Source organism: Ursus maritimus, unplaced genomic scaffold (assembly GCF_017311325.1).
Source record: "Ursus maritimus isolate PB19 unplaced genomic scaffold, ASM1731132v1 scaffold_10, whole genome shotgun sequence".
NCBI classification, from domain to species: domain Eukaryota; kingdom Metazoa; phylum Chordata; class Mammalia; order Carnivora; family Ursidae; genus Ursus; species Ursus maritimus.
In genome coordinates, this window is record NW_024423344.1 from 9,139,022 (window position 1) to 9,162,758 (window position 23,737).

General features: G+C 41.0%; 1 protein-coding gene across 2 annotated transcripts; it reads right to left on the minus strand.

The window, feature by feature from the left end:
* Window positions 1–3,552: 3,552 nt before the first annotated feature.
* Window positions 3,553–23,209, minus strand: SLC46A3 (solute carrier family 46 member 3). Of its 2 annotated transcripts, XM_008692185.2 has the most exons (6): window positions 22,637–23,207; window positions 22,005–22,217; window positions 15,276–16,146; window positions 13,544–13,627; window positions 8,117–8,273; window positions 3,553–4,813 (listed from the first exon to the last, which is right to left on the minus strand). In XM_008692185.2, exons 2-6 carry the CDS (start codon window positions 22,191–22,193, stop codon window positions 4,729–4,731), a joined length of 1,386 nt encoding a protein of 461 aa, XP_008690407.1. In that variant the 5' UTR covers window positions 22,194–22,217; window positions 22,637–23,207; the 3' UTR covers window positions 3,553–4,728. The 2 variants fall into 2 exon arrangements, with proteins under 2 accessions (XP_008690407.1, XP_040477821.1); XM_040621887.1 differs by lacking the exon at window positions 8,117–8,273 and having other exon boundaries at window positions 22,637–23,209.
* Window positions 23,210–23,737: the final 528 nt, after the last annotated feature.

Genomic DNA, 23,737 nt, shown 5'->3' on the forward strand with positions numbered 1-23,737 from the left:
ATTAAAAGAGAACTGAACCTAGGATACCCTGTTTTGGACATTGAATAACCAGAGGATTAAATTTAAATTCGATTAGCCAACATATAGTACATCATTAGTTTCAGATGTAGAGTTTAGTAAGTCATCAGTTGCATATATACCCAGTGCTTATCACATCACGTACCCTCCTTAATGCCCATTACCCAGTTACCCCATCCCCCCACCCACCACCCCTCCAGGAACCCTCAGTTTGTTTCCTATAGTTAAGAATGTCTCATGGTTTGTCTCTTTCTCTGATTTCTTCCCATTCAGTTTTCCCTCCCTTCCCCTTTGATCTCTGCACTATTTCTTATATTCCACATATGAGTGAAACCATATGATAATTGCCTTTCTCTGATTGACTTATTTTGCTCAGCATAATACCCTCCAGTTCCACCCATGTTGATGTAAATGGCAAGATTTCATTTTTTGGATGGCTGAGTAATATTCTTTGTGTGTGTGTGTATGTGTGTGTGTGTGTGTGTGTACGTATACCATATCTTTTTTATCCAGTCATCTGTCGATGGACATCTGGGCTCTTTCCGTAGTTTGGCTATTGTGGACACTGCTGTTAAACATTGGGGTGCAGGTGCCCCTTTGGATCACTTACATTTGTATCTTTGGTGTAAATACCCTGTAGTGCAATTGCTGGGTCATAGGGTAGCTCTATTTTCAACTTTTTGAGGAACCTCCATACCGTGTTCCAAGCTGTACCAGCTTGCATTCCCACCAACAGTGTAAAAAGGTTCCCCTTTCTCTGCATCCTTCCAACATTTGTTGTTTACTACTTGTTAATTTTAGCCATTCTGATTGGTGTAAGGTGGTATATCAATGTGGTTTTGATTTGAATTTCCCTAATGGCTAATGATGTTGAGTATTTTTTCATGTGTCTGTTGACCATTTGTGTATCTTCTTTGGAGAAATGTCCATTCATGTCTTCTGCCCATTTCTTTCTTTTTTTTTTTTTTTAAAGATTTTTATTTATTTATGTGACAGAGAGACAGCCAGCGAGAGAGGGAACACAGCAGGGGGAATGGGAGAGGGAGAAGCAGGCTCCCAGCGGAGGAGCCTGACGTGGGACTCGATCCCGGAACGCCAGGATCACGCCCTGAGCCGAAGGCAGACGCTTTAACGACTGCACTACCCAGACGCCCCCTGCCCATTTCTTGACGGGATTATTTGTTTTTTGGGTGTTGGCGTTTGATAAGTTCTTTATAGATCTTGGATACTAGCTCTTTATCTGATATGTCATTTGCAAATATCTTCTCCCATTCCGTAGGTTGCCTTTTAGTTTTGTTGACTGTTTCCTTTGCTGTGCAAAAGCTTTTTATCTTGATGAAGTCCCAATAGTTCATTTTTGCTTTTGTTTCCCTTGCCTTCGGAGACATGTCTAGAAGAAGTTCATGCAGCCAGGGTCACAGAGGTTGCTGCCTATGTTCTCCTCTAGGATTTGATGGATTCCTGTCTCACATTTAGGTCTTTCACCCATTTTGAATTTATCTTTGTGTATGGTGTGAGAGAATGGTCCAGTTTCATTCTTCTGCATGTGGCTGTCCCAATTTTCCCAACACCATTTGTTGAAGAGACTCTCTTTTTTCCATTGGATATTCTTTCCTGCTTTGTCAAAGATTAGTCGATCATAGAGTTGAGGGTCCATTTCTGGGTTTTCTATTCTGTTCCATTGATACGTGTGTCTGTTTCTGTGCCAGTACCATACTGTCTTGATGATTACAGCTTTGTAATAGAGCTTTAAGTCTGTAATTGTGGTGCCACCAGCTTTGGTTTTCTTTTTCAGCATTCCTCTGGCTATTTGGGGTCTTTCCTGGTTCCATATAAATTTTAGGATTATTTGTTCCAGCTCTGTGAAAAATGTCCATGGTATTTTGATAGGGATTGCATTGAATGTGTCGATTGCTCTGGGTAGCATAGACATTTTAACAATATTTCTTCTTCCAATCCATGAGCATGGAATGTTTTTCCATTTCTCTGTGTCTTCCTCAAATTCTTTCATAAGCGTTCTGTAGTTTTTAGAGTGCAGATCCTTTACCTCTTTGATTAGGTTTATTCCTACTTATGTTTTTTGGTGTAATTGTAAATGGGATTGATTCCTTAAGAGAAAAGGGATTTCTTGAGGCTGTGCAATGCTGGGCATAAATAATCCTACTGAATAGTCTAGCCTCATAGAAATACCTCCTCTGTAGTGACAAGAGTATTTCTATTACATATGGTATATCTAACCCCCCCCCCTTGTATAGTGCTGGATAAAAAGGAACATGACTTTCCTCTTTGTTCCCTTTATATGGACTCCACAGAGACAAATCATTTCATTAATTCTTCCTTCAGATAATCAGATAATTAGGTCACACTATGGGGGATTAGGTGGCAGCATTTTTTTTTCTTTTTCATTTCTGTCTTGACTGTATACCCCCATCAGCCTACGTATTTCTCTAGTCTTCATCACATTTAAATCATATCTTAGGATATGTATTTTGGAGATGAGATGGCTAAACTCCTCCATGCTCTATTTTTACCCTGGGCCATCTCAATCCAGTGCCCTGATACACTGTATCTCAAATCGTTTTTGCTCAAATATGAAACTATCTATTTATCTCTTAACTGTATGAAATAATACCATCTGTGCTCTCTTCAGTTTAGATGAAGACTGTAAAATCATGGAAGGTTGAGCTGAAAGGGACTTTATAGACCATCATGTCTAACCATAAAAAAGGCAATATTGTAGGCAGTTTAGTTGGGTACAGTAGCGCTAATGTGTTTTGTTGTGGGGCACTTCACACTCCACTTTACACAACTGTTACTGGATTTACAGTCTGTAACATGTACACCTTAGCTACGAAGAATCTCAGCAGTGCCAAGACCATCTCTGTGTGATGCTACTGCTGAGTAGTAGTTGAATAACCATGGCCAGGTCTCGGAGACTTACCTTCCTTGTCTGTAAAATGAGGAAAATGAATATCGACTTTGTCAGAGTTATTAAGAGAATATACAATAAGTTGATATAGAGGAACACTTTGTAAAACATAAAGTATTTTTTGGTGTGGAAAAAGCATTGAACAGGAAGAAAAAAAATAAATATGGAAATCACTCAGTTCTTATACGGGCTTCCAGCCCAGAGGATATTAGGTAGACTTAAAAGGATTAGTTTTAGAAATGAAAATTTACAATATTTTAGATTGAGTGCTCTTGGCTAGTCCAGCAATCATTGATTACCCTACAGAAAAAAGTTGTAAGTAGTGCTGTCAGATGGAAAACTGTATCTGTGTTTAAGAGATTACGAAGAATCATCTAGTTGTACTTCAAAGGCATTTGCATTATTACATATGGTAACTTAGAAAAATCAAAGATATTGAAGGACCGGTAAAAATACTGTAAACCAATTTAAAAAGTGTACAGGCTAGCATATTTTTCAAGGCTGGCTTAATGGCTATAGCATCGGTATCAGTGGTTACCTCTCATAACGCATTAAATATGTAGTTTTCAATTCTTCTTACAAGTAAAAACAAAGTTTTATATTTAGTTCAACAAACGTTTATTGAGGATAAAATGAGGAATCAAAGATTGTCCCTGTCCTCAAGGTGCTCATTGTCAAGTAGGGAAAACAAACATTATGAGACAGTGGAAAATGCTAGGACGGAAGTGTACAGAAGGTGCTGTGGGCACCCTGCAGGGTGGGGGGGAATATAGGAGTAGGGAAAAAATGTCAAGAAGGCTATGCAGAGGAAGCAGTGTTTTGGCTGAGACGCTAAAAGTTTCATTGTCCCGAGGGAGAAAGGGCAAATGGAACAGTGTATAGAAAGACAGGAGGCATGAAAGAATGTGTTTTCAGGGACCGGGTGGGTCTCAGGATGAGTTTAAGGCAGTAAGAAATGGCTGTCCCTTGATAAAAATAAGGAATGAATATTGGCTCTAAAATATTACTTCCTGATTGGCTGCTCTCACTCGGTTTTTACATTTCTTTATAAATAATTTTTTATGGTATTTTTTTCCAATCGCCCCTGTGTTACCTATCTAATTGTTATCATGCCTGTCACTGATGAAACATATTAGGAAAAGTAAAAATATGTATCATTAAAAGTGATTCCGTTTTCAGTTTTTTGCATCTGTTAAAAACCTTTCACTGTCAATAGCACCTTGATGGGCTCTATTAAAACAAAGCATTATTCAAGCAGAGGTACGATTGTACTAGAAGTCTTTGAAACTTCTATCATTATTTTCCTATCAGTGAATAATTCATCATAATTTTGAACAGTTAGGCCTTCAAAATCTTCAAGAGGTCAGAAACCCATTTTGCAGATGAAGAAACTGAGGTATAGAGTTAGTTCTCCTTCCTTGGTCCCAGTGTGAGACTGGAGTATGTCAGGAGATTATTGCTTTTGATTGTGTCAAGTTTCTTAAATCCCTCTTTATATTGTGAAGCTTCAGTTTCTTTCCTAAATCCAAAAATGGGAAACGTTTTGAGATTTGTTCTTCTATCTATGAAAATCTATCACATGATATTCATAAAGTGCTCAAAGTGCATGATACTGTAAGAAGCTAGAGCCAGGAGCTAGTTCTCTCACTGTTCAGTTTAGAAGAAAGAACATGTAGCATTGATTATTCATGAAATATTGATTATGGAACTAGTTTACATTCCTCAGAAGTCAGAATATATGATATGTGCTTTCAGGTTTTTTTTTTTTAAATCACAATTAATCATCTATCCGAAGTGTCTTCACTGGATTCCTCTTGTGTAAGAAGTACATAGCTTCCTTCATTCCAGCTGGTGCACTTGACCACACTGCAAAAGCAAACAAGACATTTTAAAATTGCGATGAAGGCAATACATAAATAACCTGTATTCTATCTTTCCCCAGATTATATGGCTTTCAATAAATTATGAAAATTATATGTAGAAGGAACATAATAGCATTTTGAGTCCAACTGACTCACTATGAATAGCATTCTGAAAATAATAACCAATCTACAGTTTTTTTCTCTTCCAGGTACCTAAAATGTCCATCTATCCCATTGTTTATTCTGTAGTCCACAAAAAGTAGTTATGACTATAGATATGGCTGAAGTCCATGTTCACTACCTATAACTGAAGCTGGGACAAGAAGACATCTAGAATTTAAAAAGCAGTAATGGGGGGCACCTGGGTGGCTCAGCCGGTTAACCAACTGACTCTTGGTTTCGGCTTAGGTCGTGATCTCAGGGTCATGATCTCAGGGTGGTGAGACAGAGCCCCGTGCCAGGGCTGGGTGCTCAGTGCAGAGCCTGCTTAGGACTGTCTCTCCCTGTCCCTCTGCCTTCCCCTCTCCCCAAGTAAATAAATAAAATCTTTAAAAATAAATGTAATTTTAAAGATTTTATTTATTTGAGAGAGAGCACGAGCAGGGGCCGAGGGTGCAGAGGGATAAGCAGACTCCCTGCTGAGCAGGGACTCTGAGGCTGGGCTTGATCCCAGGATCCTGAGATCACGACCTGAGCCAAAGGTAGACGCCCAACTGACTGAGCCACCCAGACACCCTGCATGTAATTTTATTTTTAAAAATATTGAACAGTATAGGGTTAAAAAAATCTCAGAAGACCATCTACATTTACATTTGAAAATTTTTAAAGGATAACTGTCTTTTAGCTAGCTGCATATGTGTTCATAACATATAAATATATGAATAATAAAATTACCCATTATGCTACCCCCTAATTCTTATTAATGTTATTTTTCATGATATGGATGCACCGTCATTTATTTACTCATTCTCTTGTTGAACATTTTGATCATTTAAAAAAAGTTCTTTGTCTTAACGAACGTCTTCATACCAGTTGACCCTTGCACAATGTAGGGGTTGGGGTGCCCATGCAGCTGGAAATGTTCATATCACTGTTGACTCCCTAAAAACTTAACTACTAATAGCCTACTATTGACCAGGAGCTTTACCAGTAACATAAAGCAGTCTATTAACATGTATTTGGTATGATTGATATATATATATATATATATATATATATTTGGTATGTTATATATATATGTATATATATATTATATGCTCTATTTTTATAGTAAAACTAGAGAAATATTACTAAGAAAATTGTAAGAGTAAAATCCATTATAGTACTGTGTCTATTTTTAAAAATCTGCATGTTAAGTGAATCCATGCAGTTCAGACCTGTGTTGTTCAAGAGTCAACTGTATATAAATTTTTGATATTACTGACCGTTCCCTTAGGATATGTTTCTAAAAGGAATCACTGGGTCAAATACTATGAACTTTTTACAAAAGATTTTGATACATGTTTATGAATTGCCTTCCAAAAATGATAGTGCCAAATAATACTACTACCAGCAATGTATTAAGATTGTCTCATCGTGTACTCATTAGCACAGCATGTATTTTTAATTTTACCAGTTCAATAGGTGAATAGTCTCTTTTAAAAAAGATATCTAGTAAAAATAACTTTTCATCAAATTACAGCGGAACTGTAAATACTATTATACTCGCACACAGATTTAGGTATCAAAATTCAGTAGAGACAATATGTATTGAGGTCCTACTATGAATAAATGTAGGGCAGTCCTTTAAGGAGTTCACAGTCTTGGCAGAATGCGTACAGCCTGGGTGCATTGGTACTTTTCACCCTTACTCATCGCGTCCCACACCAATGCTCAGGAGAGAGCAGAGATGCCTTTTGTGCCCCGCCTTCTACTGATCCCCATCACTGCACCACGCTCTTAGCCATGTGGAATGGGCAAAGCCCAGCAAAGAAAGGGTAGTGAGCTCTCAGCTCAGTGTGCTGGCCCCACAGAATGTGTTTAACTCTGTTTGCCTGGGCATTTTAGCAAACACTTACCTGGTTAGATCATACTTCTCATTAACCAAAGGCAAAGGGAGAAATAAATATTTCTCTTACGTGTATGACTCTGGTCTTTTTATCCTATGTACTATTCACAAATAGAATTTAGTACTTTGTATTTATTTGGGTATTTACCTTTAAAAAGGGAGTCATTAAATAAGCCAACTCTCTGGAAAGAAAATTCCTAATATTCAGTGTACACTATTTGCTCTCATCATGAACCCAAGACTCCATATTAAAGTCTATCTTCTCATAGTAATCTTTGACCTTCAGAAGATATTATACTCTAGGAAATCGTAGTTTGAATCAATCTATCTATCTGTTCTTGGATGCTTATTTAATCAGTTGTTCATATTTAAAAAGACAGGGGGTAGCTATTCAGTTTGACCCAATCTTTCTTTCTCCTAGTTCTGGTCAGCCTTGTCATTCTCTCTTTCTTCTTAGGTCTCCAACATCATCAATAGATGTCTTCATGTCTAAAAGTTATCGAGATAAGTACATTCTGAGGCAAAACTTTGTTAAAAAGAAAACCACAGGCCCAAAATGGCATCAGGTAGGCCAAGTTTTTAAACCTGGACTGAATATGTAACTTAACTGCAGTTCCAGGCTCCCCCAGAGACAGAATCTTCACTAGTCAGGCAAGAGTTTTCTGATCAGCACCAGTGAGCCTGCCACATAGGCCCTCTCCATCCCCCAAAGGAAGATTGGGTCATCCACCTGATAAGACCACCTTCCCTCCTTAAGGGAAGGTGACTTTGCCTGAAATAATTATTTCTTCTCTTTTGCTAATAACTTCTTGATCCACCCTCCATTCTATGAAAACCTTCCACTCAGCACAGCTCCTCAGAGCTCCCCCACTTGTTAAATGGGATGCTGCCTGATTCATGAATCAATTAGTAGAGCCAATTAGATCTTTAAAAGTTATTCAGTTGAGGAGTCCCTGGCTGGCTCAGTCAGTTAAGCATCCAACTCTTGGTTCTGGCTCAGGTCATGATCTCAGGGTGGTGAGATCGAGCCGCATGTCTGGCTCCACGCTGAGCACGGAGCCTGCCTAAGATTCTCTCTCCCTCTGCCCCTCCCCACCCACTCGCTCGCTCTCTAAAACAAAAATAAATTTTAAAAAGAAGTTATTCAGTTGAGTTTTGTTTTTTAACAGCTTTAACAGTCCATGTAATTTGACCGGTGAGGTGAGGGAATTCACTTAATCCAGCTATCCTTTGATAAAATGATTAGAAATAATTACATACCATAGACTGATGGCCGGAATTAGCAACAGAACCGCAGACAGTAAAAAGGTGAAGCCTGGGTACCAAGCAACAGTGGCTGAATAAATTCCATTAAAAGTAGAAACTGCAGCGACTCCGCCAAGTGTTTCCAAGAAAGCAATGCAAGCAAACAGGGTGCCTGTTTGGGGTCAGGGTGCGGAGGGAGAGAAAGAAGTGGCTGAGTAACAAAACGATAAACAAAACGAAGGGAGAAACCTTTCCTTGTTGAAAAAAGCAAACGTGGGTCACTGCTTGGTGAGGAAGCTACTCCCTCTAAATGCCTGAGAAGCCAGTGACCCATTTTGCAGGTGAAGAAACTGAGGTCACCAGTTCTCCATGACCTGATGTGAGGGAAGTTAAAACAATAGTTTGATGTCAGTAGGGCAAAGGTAAGAGGCAACAGCAGCTGACACATTTGAAATCCAGTCTCCTCTCCCTGCACAGCTGCACATATGGCCACAACTACCACTGTCGTTCAGAATTATCTCCCACTCTGTCCCTGTGGATGCGCGGTGGCTCCCACTAGCAAAGGTCCCACCCCGGGGGCCTTTTGAAAGTTAAGCAATCCTTTTCATCTGCTTCTCAGATCTGGCAAAAGTGACAGACAGATGATCGCATATAGGGTCTGCAGTTTGAATTTGAGCCCTCCCTTCAAAGGGACACAAGTTTAGTCCACAAGATTCCTCTGTGTGACTCTTCAAGTAACCACGTTTGGGAGAGGGCAGTAGGCCCTGGAGCATTGTTCAAGAAGTACAGAGTGGCTGCGTGGCTAGTCCAAGCTCATAATCAGAGAAAAGGGCTCATTAATTCTACTGATTTTTAATTTTGTCTGGAATCCAAGACCACATTGGCCGAGCAGTTAAACCTCTAGACAGGATGTACCTTTCTTCCTCTTTGTCAAATTTTGCATCACCAGATAGAAAGTTCTGTGATAGTTTTCCGCTCTCCATGACGTCCCAGTATTCGTTCGTATGGAGCGTCTGTAGACTCTCGCATTAAGCCATGGTGCTTCTTCCTTACTTTGCCAAGTTTACTTCTCCATGGTAAATGGGAATGCATTTTTCTTACAAATGCAAATCATGTAAATAATTGTATTTGATTGGACAGATAAGAAGGAAAAGGCAGGCTTGAGGGCATCTTTCATAACTGGATTATGGTTTACATGTCTATGTTCTCATTTTCTCCATGGTCTTGGTCTAGTAGATTGTGTCGTGTGTTGTTATCTATTTAAGCTTTTTACCTTAGTGTATATATTCTCATAGGTTGCTTCTCATTCTTCATTGAATGACAGGTCACATGTTCATAAAACATAAACATAGCTCTGAAGAATATTGTTATTTTCATGTATGTGTCTTCTTTTAACTAAAACAAAAGCTCTGTTCATGTCAAGTGTGCATCTACTTTGTTTACTGCTGTGTCCCAGGGCTTATCTGTCCTGGCACATGGTAGGTATGTTTAATCCATATTTGTCAAATGAATGAATAAAAGCTTAATTCAAGAGCCCAGTTATCAATCAGCAAGTAGCATAAAGACCTACTGCTTCCATGTTTTATTATAAGACATGAAGTCAGTTTAATTGGGAGGAAGTGCTCCCGGGAATCTAACTATGCTATTATTTTCTTATATTTCTGATCCCTTGCTACAGCTAGACACAGTGCCATGGAAGACAGACTGGATCGTTCTAGTCCTATTATGCAATGGCTTAAATCCATTCTTGACAGAAAGTTGGTCAGGCGGTATGTCTGTCTGGCATAAACAGCCATACTATTACAAAGTAGGGTTTGCTTTTTGCTTAACTTCCCCAAGCAGTTCAACTTGTTTAATAGTTACCAGAAGTAAACTGAATTAAATAATAAGTGCAGGTTAGTTTATTTTCTGTACTTTTTTTTTTTTTTAATTGAGTAGACCTCAAAAGTCAAGTCTGTTTTTATGGTATTCCAATCTGTAATCACAAGGAGTGCGCAGGTGGTGACAAGGTAAGGGGTTGTCCAGGGTGGCTTTAGCTGTGACTTTCACAGCTGTACGGAGCACAAAATAATTACCCAAATCTAGTTTTCTCTCCTTTCTTATTCAAGATAATAGGGATAGTGAGAGGCTAGTGAAACCCTATGCAGTGTTTCCCTTCTCTGATTACTTTAAAGTGCATAACATTTTCACAAAAATATCCCATTTTTAAAAAGTAATGAAGGATGGGAATATATTTAGTATGGAAATTCTGACATCATCAAAAGGATTTCGTAGTTTACAGTTAAAAACAAAGTTTAATTATCCTATCCTAGAACAATGGACTCACGATTCACAAAGTTATAATTCAGAATATGAAATACCAAAAGGTAAACAAAACATTTTGAACGTCACTATATTTAACAGTATGAAATGACTTTTTAAAAGTCTTTATAAATAAACTAAACCAAATAGAAACAAACTATACACCCTGATGAGTCTACGTTAGTTCCAAGTTAAAGCAGGTAGATTTTTCTATTTTCGCTGAATAGCTTTATTGAGATATAATTCACATACCTTAAAACCCACCCCTTTAAACTGCATAGTTCACAGAGCTATGCAGCCATCACCCCAGAAGAAACTGTACCCATTCCCAGTCACCCCCTATCTCTACAGCCCTGGACAGCACTTCTCTGATTTCTGTCTCTGTGGGTTTGCCTTTTCTGAACATTGCATCTAGATGGAACCATATTCCTATCACAATATGTGGCCTTTTGTGTCTGGCTCTTTTCATTTGGCGTCATGCTTTCAAGGTCCCCCCATGGTGTAGCAGGTACCATCAGGACTTAATTTTTATGGCCAGATAATATTCCATTGGGCAGATACACCACCATGTTGTGTCTATCTGTTTGCCAGTTCATGGGCATTTCCATGTTTGTATTTTTTGGCTATTATAAATAATGCTGCTATGAACATTTGTGTACAAGATCTTGTGTGGGCATATGTTTTCATTTCTGTTGGGATTTCAATTCCATTCTATTTCTAGGACTGGGATTGCTGAGTCATACACTAACTCATATTTAACTTTCTGAGGAGCTACCAAACTGTTTTTGCAAAATGGCTGCATCATTTTCTGTTCCGGGCAGCAGTAGAGGAGGGTTCCAATTTCTCCACATCTTGGTCTGTCTTCTTCATTTTAGCCATCCTAGTGGGTCTCACTGTGGTTTTGATTTGCATTTCCCTGATGGCTAATGATGTCGAACATTTTTTTTTTTTTAAGATTTTATTTATTTATTTATTCGACAGAGATAGAGACAGCCAGCGAGAGAGGGAACACAAGCAGGGGGAGTGGGAGAGGAAGAAGCAGGCTCATAGCGGAGGAGCCTGATGTGGGGCTCGATCCCATAACGCCGGGATCACGCCCTGAGCCAAAGGCAGGCGCTTAACCGCTGTGCCACCCAGGCGCCCCTATGTCGAACATTTCTTCATGTGCTTATTGGCCATCTGTACACCTTTTTGGAGAGATGTCTATTCAAATCCTTTGCCTATATAATTGGGTTGTCTTTTTGTTGTTGAGTTTTTTAAATTCCAGTGTAGTTAACACACAGTGTTATATTAGTTTCAGGTGTATAATATAGTGATTCAGCACTTCCATAGATTACTCAGTGCTCATCGTGCTAATTGTATTCTTAATGCCCTCCACTTATTTCCTCCATCCCTCCACCCACCTCCCAACTTCCTTGTTAGACATTTGATTTATAAATGTATTCTCACATTCTATTGGTTGTCTTTTCACTCTCTTGATGGTGTCCTTTGAAGCACAAAAGTTTTTAATTGGGATAAGGTCTAATTTATCTATTTCTTCTTTTGTTGTTATGCTTTTGGTGTTGTATCTAAGAAACCATTGCATAACCCAAGGAAGCAGGTAGGTTTTTATATACTATAGTTACGTATTTTTATATTTCTAAGTGGGGTTTTCCAGTTCATCATCATTACATAGTCTATAAATAGCTGTGTGCATATACAGCTGTATCTTATGAGTGGAAGAGAACCAAGAGATATATTTTTAAATGTATTGAATTATGCAGTCTTGCCCAGTGTTGACTAAACTGGCATAAACACAGTATCATAATTATGAATGCTCCACGAACAATTGATATGAATATTTGCACCAGGCTAAGACATGAAACAAAAGAAAGCTTCAAGTCTAACAGTATTCATATGTTAGGGAGGAAGGAGGACAACCCCATATGCCTAATATCTAACTAGTAACTAGTTCAAATCAGAAATTTAATTTTTTTGTCCTTCTGTATAGGTCATTCTCTGCCTTCCCCTTCATACTGTTTGATCTCCTGTATCCGGCTCTGGGAGGCTGACCCTTCAGATCATATGACTTGGATTTCCTTGCTAGTCTGACTTTCTGTTGTGCTTGGTCAATGGAATGAAGGTGGAGAGAAAGGTTGTGGTGTTTGTCTCTGCTCCCTTCTTATTTGGGCCATCTTCTCTGGGTGCCTTCGCCACTGCCCACCCCCCATCCTGCTGCCCTTCATTACCGTCTCTACTGAACCAGCTGAGTGGGATCCTGTTTTTGCTAGGACTCTCATTCAGGCCCGGCTCTAACATTTGTGGGCTCCAGTGTAAGAATACAATTAGAGGCCTATATATTATATTCTAAGTATTTAAAAGTTACAGTTCGAATAAACAAACTGTTAACTAAGATATGTTCTGTCTCTCTGCTCTGAGAAATATACCATGCCATATACCTTCATGATGATTTGGAAGGTCAGGAACAGACTTAGAAGTCTCAGACTTTTTAGAGTTCCGTGTAGGAAAATGACCGCACTGGCAGAGCTAGCTAGCCCTTGGCCCTCAGTCCCCAGCTGTAGGGTGCAGCCCACCCATGTTGTGTTCTACCTCTTGCTCCATCCTGCTCAGAAAGGATCATTTACACATGCGTGTAGATACCCCACTCTGCAGTTCTAAGGCTGGACCAGATCGCTTATAAAGAGTCATGGCTTGGCTACTCCTTTGGTCTAAAGGGGAGCATGCTGCGGTCACTCTACCCTCAGGCAAAAGAGTCTAAGAAAGAGCACCATCCAGGCACTCGTGGACATGAACCCAGAGCTGTCTGGCTGGGAATTACAGGGGTCCAGGTACCCAGAGTATAGTCTAGAAGGGGTAGGTGTGGTGGGCTCCCAGTGGGCATCTGTCTAGCGCTGAGCACTCCTCTCTTCTTGGGGCGGTGTCTGGCCAGAGCAAGCCTTCTAAAGCAAGAGATCCGGGGCAGGGGCACTCCTGCCTGAATATAAGCCTCTTGGGAACACAGAACTTACCACTTAATTCAAAAGGAGTTCTGAGCAGAAAAAGGGTTGTAAAATATTTTGAAGAATCAAGCAATGGTCGTACATAGGTTTGAGCTGGTACAGATTGATGATTCATTATTTTCCTTCAGCAAATTAAACTCACCTTGTTCAGTAGAACGAACCAGTTTCGATACCATGGAGCGTAGAACAGAGAGTGGCACAATAGTGAAAAGAAACGGCAGCCTGACTGTAAGAGAAATGGTGGGAAATCACAGGCTAAATCAGAAAACCAGTGATCAATTTTCAATGTGAAATGTTTTCTAAGAATCCTAACTCATTGCATCTAAGGACTGAAGGAATTAATTATAGACTTCTGTTTAATGAATACACAGATACACTGCAGACAGGCCAGTTCAAGGTTCGTTTACCCTCTTATTTCAGTGCTAAGAACAAGAGTTCAGGGGGGGGTTGAGGTCCAGATCTATATAATCTGCCAAGTGGGACTGATCGGCTATTTCCCTGATTATTGTTGTGACCTCTCATTTAGCAAGGTATGACTTGGTTTTTCACATTTGTTTTCTGTTTTTCCTTTTTCAGACTTGGCATTCTTAGTGTCTGCATTCTCTTATTATATTAATGCATGTATTGATAAATTGGTTCTTTGTCTTTCTGCTGCTGCTCTGTGGAATAATTTCATGAACACAGATTGCCTCTCCTCTTAAATTATGGACCCCTAATAGTAGCATTTCTAGTTATATGATAAAATAGTAAGATATTATTTTTCCAGATGACTCTAAAGTTTTCAATGTGTTTTCATATGTATCAACGTACTTGGCTTGGCAACTCTAAGGGAGACAGGGAGAACTGACATTTACTGACTACGAGGCATTGTGCTAAGTGCTTTACGGTGATCTCTTCTAATATTCATTATAATCCAGTGAATTAGGTGCTACTGTGCCCATTGTACAGATGAGTAAATGAGGGCCCAGAGTAGTTAAATAACTTGCCCAAGATCACCTGGTACTATAGATGGACCTTAAGCCCAATTCTATATTTTCATCCTGCTTCCCCGCAAGGTAGCAAGAGGTTGACAGTGCCTTTGTAAATAAAGATGAAATCGGAACTTTCTCAAGGTCCCGCTTTACATATCCCTTAGCTCTTTCAAATGTAGCATCTCATGCGAGCCCTACAAAAAACCACTTATGGGATAGGTAGGTAAGGAAGCAGTCTAGTTTGGCAAAAAGTGATTTATCAAAAGCCTATTGATGAAATGACCAATTTGCGAAATCCTGTCTTTAAAGAATTTTCTTCTTGAATATATTCAATAAATATGAATTTTATAAATCTTCTGTCTACTTTATGTAATGCTCTTTAAAATTTTTATGGAAAGTAGCCTTCTTAGCAGCATTTTTTTTAAGAGAGGGAGAGGGGAGGGGTAGAGGGAGGGGCAAAGAGAGAATCTCAAGCAGACTCCCCGCTGAGCAGGGAGCCTGAGTGGGGCTCCATCTCACGACCCTGAGATCTTGACCTGAGCCAAAATCAAGAGTTGGATGCTCAACCGACTGAGCCTCCCCAGTGCTCCAACCTTCAGCATTTTAAGAAATATTCAACTTGGCAAAAGCTCTTTTGAAGAAATGACTCACAAGAAGAATGTTCCTCAAAACAATTTTTGGCAAGTATGCAAATTTGGAAAATTGTGGTTATTCAGTGAATTGCTTTTTTTCTTTTAAAGCAAATTGGCTTTCAGTTTCTGGCAAACTGGCTTTTGACAAAGTGCCTTATTTGAACTAGAATGCATTAAATAGAGAATTTTATATTAAAAGTTTATCACCCAACAGACTAAATTCATTTGATATAAATACATGGTTAGTTCTGAGGCTACATGTGTAACTTACCTAAAAACATCATCAGTGTTGTTTTGGCAAAAGCAGTCATAACCATTCCTGCCATGGTGGTAAAGATTCCAATGAAGGCCATGTGAATGTCTTCCATACAGTAAGAAAAAAGCCATATTCCTAGGAAACTACTAAAAAAAGTGACGCTACCCAGAGCTGATCCATAGCCTATAAAAACTTCATTCCAGCAGAGTGGTGAATCCAATTCATAAAGGATTAAGATGGGGGAAACGCCAATTATCACAAAAAAGTAAGTGATTATTGTAAAAAGTAACAAACAGAGAAAATACCGTCGCGTACCAGAAGCATTTTTAAAAAGCATGGAAGTTCGGTAAAATAGGTTTTTAAAGCCTTCACTACATGACATGGAAACATTCTGAGATGAAGATTCTTTCACTGAATCACCAAGAAAAAATGAAATATAAATCAAGTTAAGAGCATGAGCCATAGCAATAATTAAAAAGGACCACACGAAACCTATTTCTCTGATAAAATAACCAGAAGACAGTCCTGTTAATCCAGTGACAAATCCAAGTATGAAGTCGATTATAGCTATTCGAATTGTTCTTTGTTTCTGTTCTGTACATTGATCAACAATGTAGGCAAAACAGCCTCCTAAAAATGTGGTGTAATTGCCAAAAAGTGCACCAATGAAGGTAGATGCAATCAAAAGGTGGAATGGAAAAGCAAAATAGGAAAGCAAACAGAGCCAAACACTGGTTGCAAGAGCACCAACAGAAGACAAGATCAAAGGGAATTTTCGTCCTCGATAATCACTATAAGACAGAAGTATGAATGTAGACACCAGACCAGGAATTAACCCACTTATGTCCATCTGCAGATTGAAAAGAGACACTTTCTTCTGAACTTCCTGCAAAGAGACCAAAAGAAGACAATGTGTTTACAGAGATACAGACAACATGCACAGAAATATCACAGTGCATACTTTTCTTTACATTTCCAGTAGGTCACCAATAAGGAATCGCTGGTGCATGGATTTGATACAGCTTGAATCTTCATCCAGTTCACAAAGCAAATATCAAGAGGCAATATAGTAATCGAAGCTCAGGCGTAATATGCAAGTACCGTGGTGGGGACTTGAACTCATAAACAGACAATTGTGTATTGGTGTGTGTCTGTCTTACACAGAAGATCCACAGACCCCAAGACATCTGGGACTGGTCATATAATGATTTTTCTTTCATCTCTCAACAGCTTAGCACTGAGATCATGACCACTGTTATAAAGCAAGAGCAATACCCTTTCCTGTGATAGATCTTTCTGTCTACTTAAAGGGGAATGAGTGTCACATGTAAATGTCATATTTGATAGACCTTTGTTTAGGAAGCACTCGGTTGCTTTGTTCACATGTGTCTCCACAAATAAGTTTCTTCTAATCTATTTCTTTACTTACTAAAAAATAAGATAAAACCCAAAGAGCAGCTTTGCACTGACTAAAGATGGTAGAACTGAGGAGTAAGATAAACCCAAGTCCCCCGAAGACCAAAACCACCACGTACACACACAGACTGGAAGATGTTACAATCATTACGCTAGTTATTTGATGGAAAGAATTTGGGGTGATTTAAAAGCATTTTCCGTTTGCCACTTCTCTCTGTATTTTCCAAATTTTATATAAAGAGTATGTATCATTTTTTATACTAGGGATTACTAAACTCATTTTTAAAAACAGATTGAGGTAATATTTAGGAAGCCCATAAAACAACTGATTAACCACAAAAATATCAAATTCTGAAATTAATGATTTTTTTAAAAGAGTGAGCCTATGTTTATTTTTATATATTCAAATAATGCTAGCAATTTCATGTTATCAGGAAATTTTCTAGTCACTCAGACTCAAAACTTCAGTCATCTTTGTTTCTGGCCTTTCCCTTCACCCAGGCCCACCAACACCCAGTGATTCTCAAGTCCTTTACCTCTTTACAGCCCCAGAGCTGCCCCTGGAAGGACAGGGCTCACAGTCTTCACCTGGACCATCCTGGCATCTAGCTGGCTCTCTCCTCATTGAGTCTACGATGCCAGCCTCCTCACTTTGCAGATCATGCACACCAATGGTGGGAGCATCTTACCAAAACACATTAGCCGCATGCCTCTCATCTGCTCAGCCTACTGCCTGCTAAAGAAAGTTCACACTCCTTGTCTGTTATGTAAGGCCACTGAGATGCAGTCCAACCCCACTCTTCTGCATTATCTCCACTCACCCCCCCCAATACTCTATGTTACAGGCACAGTCCATAGTCAGGTCCCCTTGGATTTCCCTGAAATGCCCAAACAGATGTAATCTCTCCCTCTGTTGAACCTTCTCATATTGCAGTCATCATTCCCCAGTTGCACTCTTTGGTGTAAGGATTAAGAGCTCTGGAGTCAGACCCTAGATTCAGATGTAGTCAGTTCTTTACACAGATCACATTAGCGTGATCTTTAAAAACAATAGGCTCATGTCACTCCTCTGCTCAAAATCCCCCAGTGGCTTTCCTCATGCTGGAATAAATCCGAATTTTTGCCATGGCGTGGGCGGCCAGATATCATGACTTCTCTGATTTCATCTCCACTTCCTCGCTCCCCTTAGCCACGTGCCGTTCCTCAAACACTCCATGCTCATTCGCCTTTGTACTTGCTATTCCCTCTGCGTGATGGTCACGCAGCTCACTTCCTCAATTCAAATGTCACCTCCTCAGAAGCCTTCTGGACTAATCACGCAATCCAAAGCAACCCCACTAAACCTCAAAAATGAGCTTGTCTGGCTATATTTTCTTGAGAGACTTTCTTTAGACCCTCGACAGGACAGGTTACTTTAATTGAACTGCTCACTCTGTGCCATCTCCACTACAGCCTAAGCTCCCCGAGGGCTGGAACCCCGTCTTCTTCACCACCCTGTCATCACCAGTTGCAATAATAGTGCCTCACAGGGCACACCCTAGATATGGATTGGGTGAATGAATAAGCAAGTGAAATAGGCCTTGTAACTTGCTAGCTGTGTGTGATCCTGACCAAATCATTTATCCCCAATAGCTTCCTCTGACAAGAGGGCGGAACAAGACTCCATCTCGCAGGCTCTCGTGAGAGTTACATTTGAAGTCAGTATGTCAATATAAGGCACACCGCACAGATCCTATTACGCATTAGTGCTTAATCAGCTTCGGCTGTTTTCATTTTTACAGGGTCAGGCTTCCTGAGCACATCTCTGTATCTCTACGGATATAAAAGCCATCAGGTAAATACTTACTGAATAAAGAAGTAAATGAAACGGTTATCTTTTAATCAACTTGTCAACAAGATGTTCCAGTTTGGGATTCCTCCTCCCATTTCCACCCCTCCCCCACATCCTGTTTTCTATCTCCTGTCATTCCTAACCCAGCCTTTTACACAGACTACTGTCCTGCAACCTATACCTTTTAAACTCTGGAGAACTATAATTATATATTAGATAAGGGTAGATGGGAGAAATCAGAGTAAAAAGTGCTATTTCCTGTATAAGATTGAACGGAATGACAATGTAGAGACAGGTATAACTTAAGGAAAGGAATATCAATTTTTAAAAAGTCACAATTTCATAGGCTAAAATGTATAATTACAATTGAGTAGAAAATATTCCCTATCTGCTGGTGTTAAGGGATTGTGTTACTTATTAAAAGGTTTATAAATAAATAACTGAACAAGGACAACTTCATGATCTGGTTAATGCCAACTTGTCCCCTCAAATAGCAGGGTCCCTATCTTGAAAGTACCTGAAGAGAACAGACCACAATGGCCAGTTTAATACCTCAAAACCAGTCAGTTAACCTGGAAAGGAGGGAGTGGAAAGGAGGGGGTAACAAAGGGCTTAAAAATTCCTTCCTCTGCAAAAGTCAACAAACATGCCTAGAATTCCCTATCTCTTCTCCCTCATCCAAGAGTTTCCTTTCCACAGCCTTGCCATTTTAAGACGTCCTTTAGAGACTAATCTTCCCCAAGAGAAGTATGTGGGTGTACCTTACAGTCACAAGACTCAGAAAACTCAAAGATTTAAAAGTAGATTAGATCAATATTTATTTGTATGGTTATACATATTAATCCCAATGGATTGAAAAATAAAACTTTTATTCATATAGACTTTCAAAATGGTAAGTATAAGTGAACTAGCTTAGTTTATTCTTATATCTGAACCCTGAAATTCATATTATTATCTTGCGTTCTAATACTACGTGTGCCCATGTATTTGTTTCATAGAAGGATAAATATGGTATAACAGTAAGACATTCAATACATTATTTTGTTATGCACTCTTCTTATAAGTAGTTGGTCTTTTGGGGGCGTGGCAAAGAAAAACCTGAACCGAAAAAAACCCACATTTATTTATTTTTTTAGGGACTGACGATGTGCTATGAAATTTTGTTTTTAGGGTTATAAGAACAGTTTTCAAACTCCTAAACTTCTTTTAGTTAGCAAGTGGTCAGCACCCACTAAGCAGAGCTGGGAATTGAGAAGGAAGCTCATAAAACAGGAAATATTTGTCCTTGAATTTAAAGGTAAAAGAATATTCTTTTTTTTTTTAAGTTTTTATTTATTTGAGAGAGAGAGAGAACACAAGTGGGGGGCAGAGACAGAGGGAGAGGGAGAAGCAGACTCCCTGCCGAGCAGGGACCCCGATGTGGGGCTTAATCCCAGGACCCTGAGCTCATAACCTGAGCCCAAGGCAGACGCTTAACTGACTAAGCCACCCAGGTGCCCCAGGTAAGAGAATATTCTTATACTGAGCAGGAACGGTGTCCAGAAAAAGGGCCAGAGAGGAGTGCTAAAGGTGATGGTGGTCCCTCCTGGGAAGCAAAAGTGTTCCTTCTTCCCAAGGAGCTAAAAGTGAGTGGCCCCCCTGACCTGTCTCAGTTATGGGTGGAGACAGTGGTGCTTTCTAGCTCCCCAATCTGAGAGAAAGCACCTGTAGCTCTAGAGCCACCTGTAAGGGAAAGGGTCTAGGGCAGTCTGTTCTCTTGAATATTAATCTCATTAAAAAACAATGAAACAACAATCACCTTCAGCATTCGGGGAAAACCTCCAAAATGAGACCACTGCTTTGGGCAGTGGGGGCTCTCAGCAACTAGGTAAGGCCAGAGGGGGCCAGTAGTCATCTCTTGCATAGTCACAGAGGCCACCAACGTGACTGAACCACAGTCTTTCTCCCTTTACTCTAGGAGGGCAAGGGCAGCAGATTTTTCCAGGCATTCAAGTCCTCTTCCCCTCTGTCCCTCCCGTTGCTTCTAGGTGTCTGGTGTAGGAAAGCACAGAATCCAATATAGAAACTGATGAGCCTATTGAACCTTTTCACTCCCTGGGAATGATATATATATATATATATATATATATATACACACATATATATATACATATACATATATATGTATTTGTACATATACATATATATACATATATATATATATACATATATATATATATATATATATATGAAAGGAAACATTCTTAAAGTCAGGAGACAAAACCACGAGGTGAGACCCTTAGCCCTTCTATTTTTATGACCTCACTTTAGGCCAGAACCTTGATGTCTGCATGGCTTCCCAGTAATGATCAGTTCCAAGAAAATTTCTCCCATAGAAATGAGAAAATGAGGAATAGCAGCACCTGTGCCAAACAGCCAGGCCTCACCCCAGCAAGGTTATAACTGACACCTCGGCGAACACCTCCAGAAATGCTACAGCCTTCCTTCTGGGCCCTTTGCCGTTTCTTCCAGGACTCAGACTCATCTTCCAGTCACACCTGAATTCTCTTCTACGGAGCAGAAAATCTTAGAGCCAGCAGGCAGGTGATTTGAATTCCCTTAAACTCTCATCCCTTGGGGAGGCAGTCCCAGTCTTTTGCCCTCACTAAATATCCTCTAGGGATATAGTTCAACGTTGATAAGTGTGGTCTGTTTTTAAGGCTTGCTGGGGGGAAATTCCAAATCTGAATGCATCTCCTTTGCATCTGGACATTGGCAGCCTTTGATAAAAACTGTCTGAGGGAGCAGGAGAATGGCGATGTACCTCCTGTTTTAAACAAAAAATTGGAGGAGGCTGGAGAGGCAGAAGGAAAGGTTCTGTAATATCTGGCTAAACATTTTCAGTGCCCTCAGCCCAAAGTGAGTGCTCTCCTCCGCAGATAACCTCACACAGCTGCTCAATATTTGAGAGTCAAAGCTGATCTGACAACAGCAAATGAGGAATGACACATGCTGCCCCCCTCCCCGCACCAGCCCACGATGGACACTGGCCCAGGGTCCATGGTGTTTGGTGATGGGGTACATTCTGGGGACCACTGAAAACTGGGTCATGTACAAGCAGTAGAAGGGGGGCTGGGAGGAAGCAAACAAGGGAAAGGCAGAAGCACCCTGTTTTGAGGCCACCCAGTACTCCGTCCAGCTGGCCTTGGTCCAACCTTCAGGCTTTTTGGGGGGAAGGATAATGGGGACAGCCACTGGGGAGATGAGATTAGGCTGAAATTTTCTGAGAAAAGAGAACAGCCAGTGTCACAGAAGAAGAAGGGGGTTTTACTTAGAAGAAGCAGATTAAAGGTGTCAGGAAACTTCAAACAGAAGTGAATAAAGGCTCTTAACTTGGGATTTAGGAGTTTTAAGGTGACCCTTGGGAGATCAACATATGAGTGCAATGCCTTCTTTCATTGAAAACCCCATTACACATTCCCCTTTTATTACATTTTAGGGATATTTTAATTTCTTACCTCCTGGAATGCAAAAATGGGGCTGCTTTTGTTTTTTCCACATTCAGAAGAATTGCTATCAGATATAAAACTGTAGTTGCTCGTTTCTTCCCATATTCTCCTATACACATACTGTGTTGTCAGTGGAGTAGTCAAAGTCATAGCAAATGCACTAAGGCAAATGGCAGGTTCTACAAAGAAAATCTTCATATTGCCTGGGTAGGTAGCTGAATTCTATGAAAAAGAATGGGGAAGTTAGAGGAATTTTGTGGAGTAAACAGGCAAACTAGGGAGCAGAAAGCAGTAAGCACTTCTTAAGAGATTAATTTTTACTTTGGAATAGGGTACGTAGTAAACCTGAGACTCTCGTACTTCCTATTTTTAAGAGTTATGACCTTTTAGGGCTCACGCCGCCTTAAAATAGTTTTCCTAAGTTGTCACCCATTTTCGTTTGGAATAATCTCACTACAGTCCCCACATTGTATACTGCCAACCGGTTTTCATAAGGGAAACAGTGAGGTTCCTCTGAGAACACGACAGTTGCGCAACTGTTTGTTATTGTTATTTTGCTGCTTGTTAACAGGACAGGAAGGTGGCCTTTAAAAAGCAGCTCCCAACCGTAAAGGGATTTTTTTTTTCTCGTTTAAACTCACCCCACGGTTACAGTCTTCCTGCCAGGCTAGGCGCGGGTCCGATCATTTTCCGGGCCCGGAATCTCTGGGGGCTGTCTTCTCTTTGAGGGGTGCCCCGCGCTCCCTGGACGCCTGCCCAGCAGCAAATGCTCCGGAGGCCGGGGCGGCCCGGGACGCGCCGGGGACACTGACCGCCCGCCGTCTGGGTCGGGGGCCGGGTCTGCACCGCCGCACTGGGGCGGGGAGGGGAATTTCCGTTGAATTCAACCAAATGCACCTGTCGGGGAAACTCAAGCTCTCATTTTAAAGCAAACCAATGAAAGAGCACTCCTGCGTGCAGTGTGACGACGGCGACGGTTCCCTGAGCAGCCTTCGCTCGGCTCCTCGGTGGCCCCTCGGTGGCCACGGTGGTCCCAAGGAGCTGCGGGAGGCGCTCGCGCACCGGGCGGCTGCCCCTTACGCCGTCCGCCGTCTGTCCGGGGGTCGGTGGGTGGGTCTGTGGGTCCGCGGCCCGTTCTGTGCTCCGCAGAGACTTGCCTTGGTCCGCCGAGCACCACCGCCCCCCGAGAAGGCGGGGCTGCTGGGGTGCGGGTGTTGCCGCCGGCGTTGCTGTCGCTGTCCGGCCAGGCTCTCCTGCCATTGGGCCCCGTGGCTGGCGCCCTCACGGGGATTGGTCCGCTCGATGTCACTCTCGTGAGCCCGCCCCCAGAGGCCTGGGCTGATCCCGCGTTGCGGGGTTCCCGGCTCCGGGCTTCGGGCTGCTGGGCCGCTGCGTGGGCTCGCTCCAGGGCTCTGCAGTGAGAAAACATTTCAGGGCCCGGATGTCGTTCTTCACAGAAGCACACAGGAGATCAGTTGCAAAAGTAACATGTTTGGGATTCAGCTCCCTGTAGCATCCGGGTCGTAGGGCAAGTTCCCTAAGGAATGCAGAAAAGGGGGACAGGGTAGGGAGCTCCCGTGGAGGGTGCAGGAAAGAGAGTGCTCCTGGCAAGGGGTCTGAAATGTGATCTCTGACTCTTCCACGTGGTGTGACCTGGGGCAAATTATTTCATCTCTATGAACCTCCATTTCTTTGTCAAGTGGATGTCACAGTCCCACACCTAATGAGGGTTTCTAATGAAA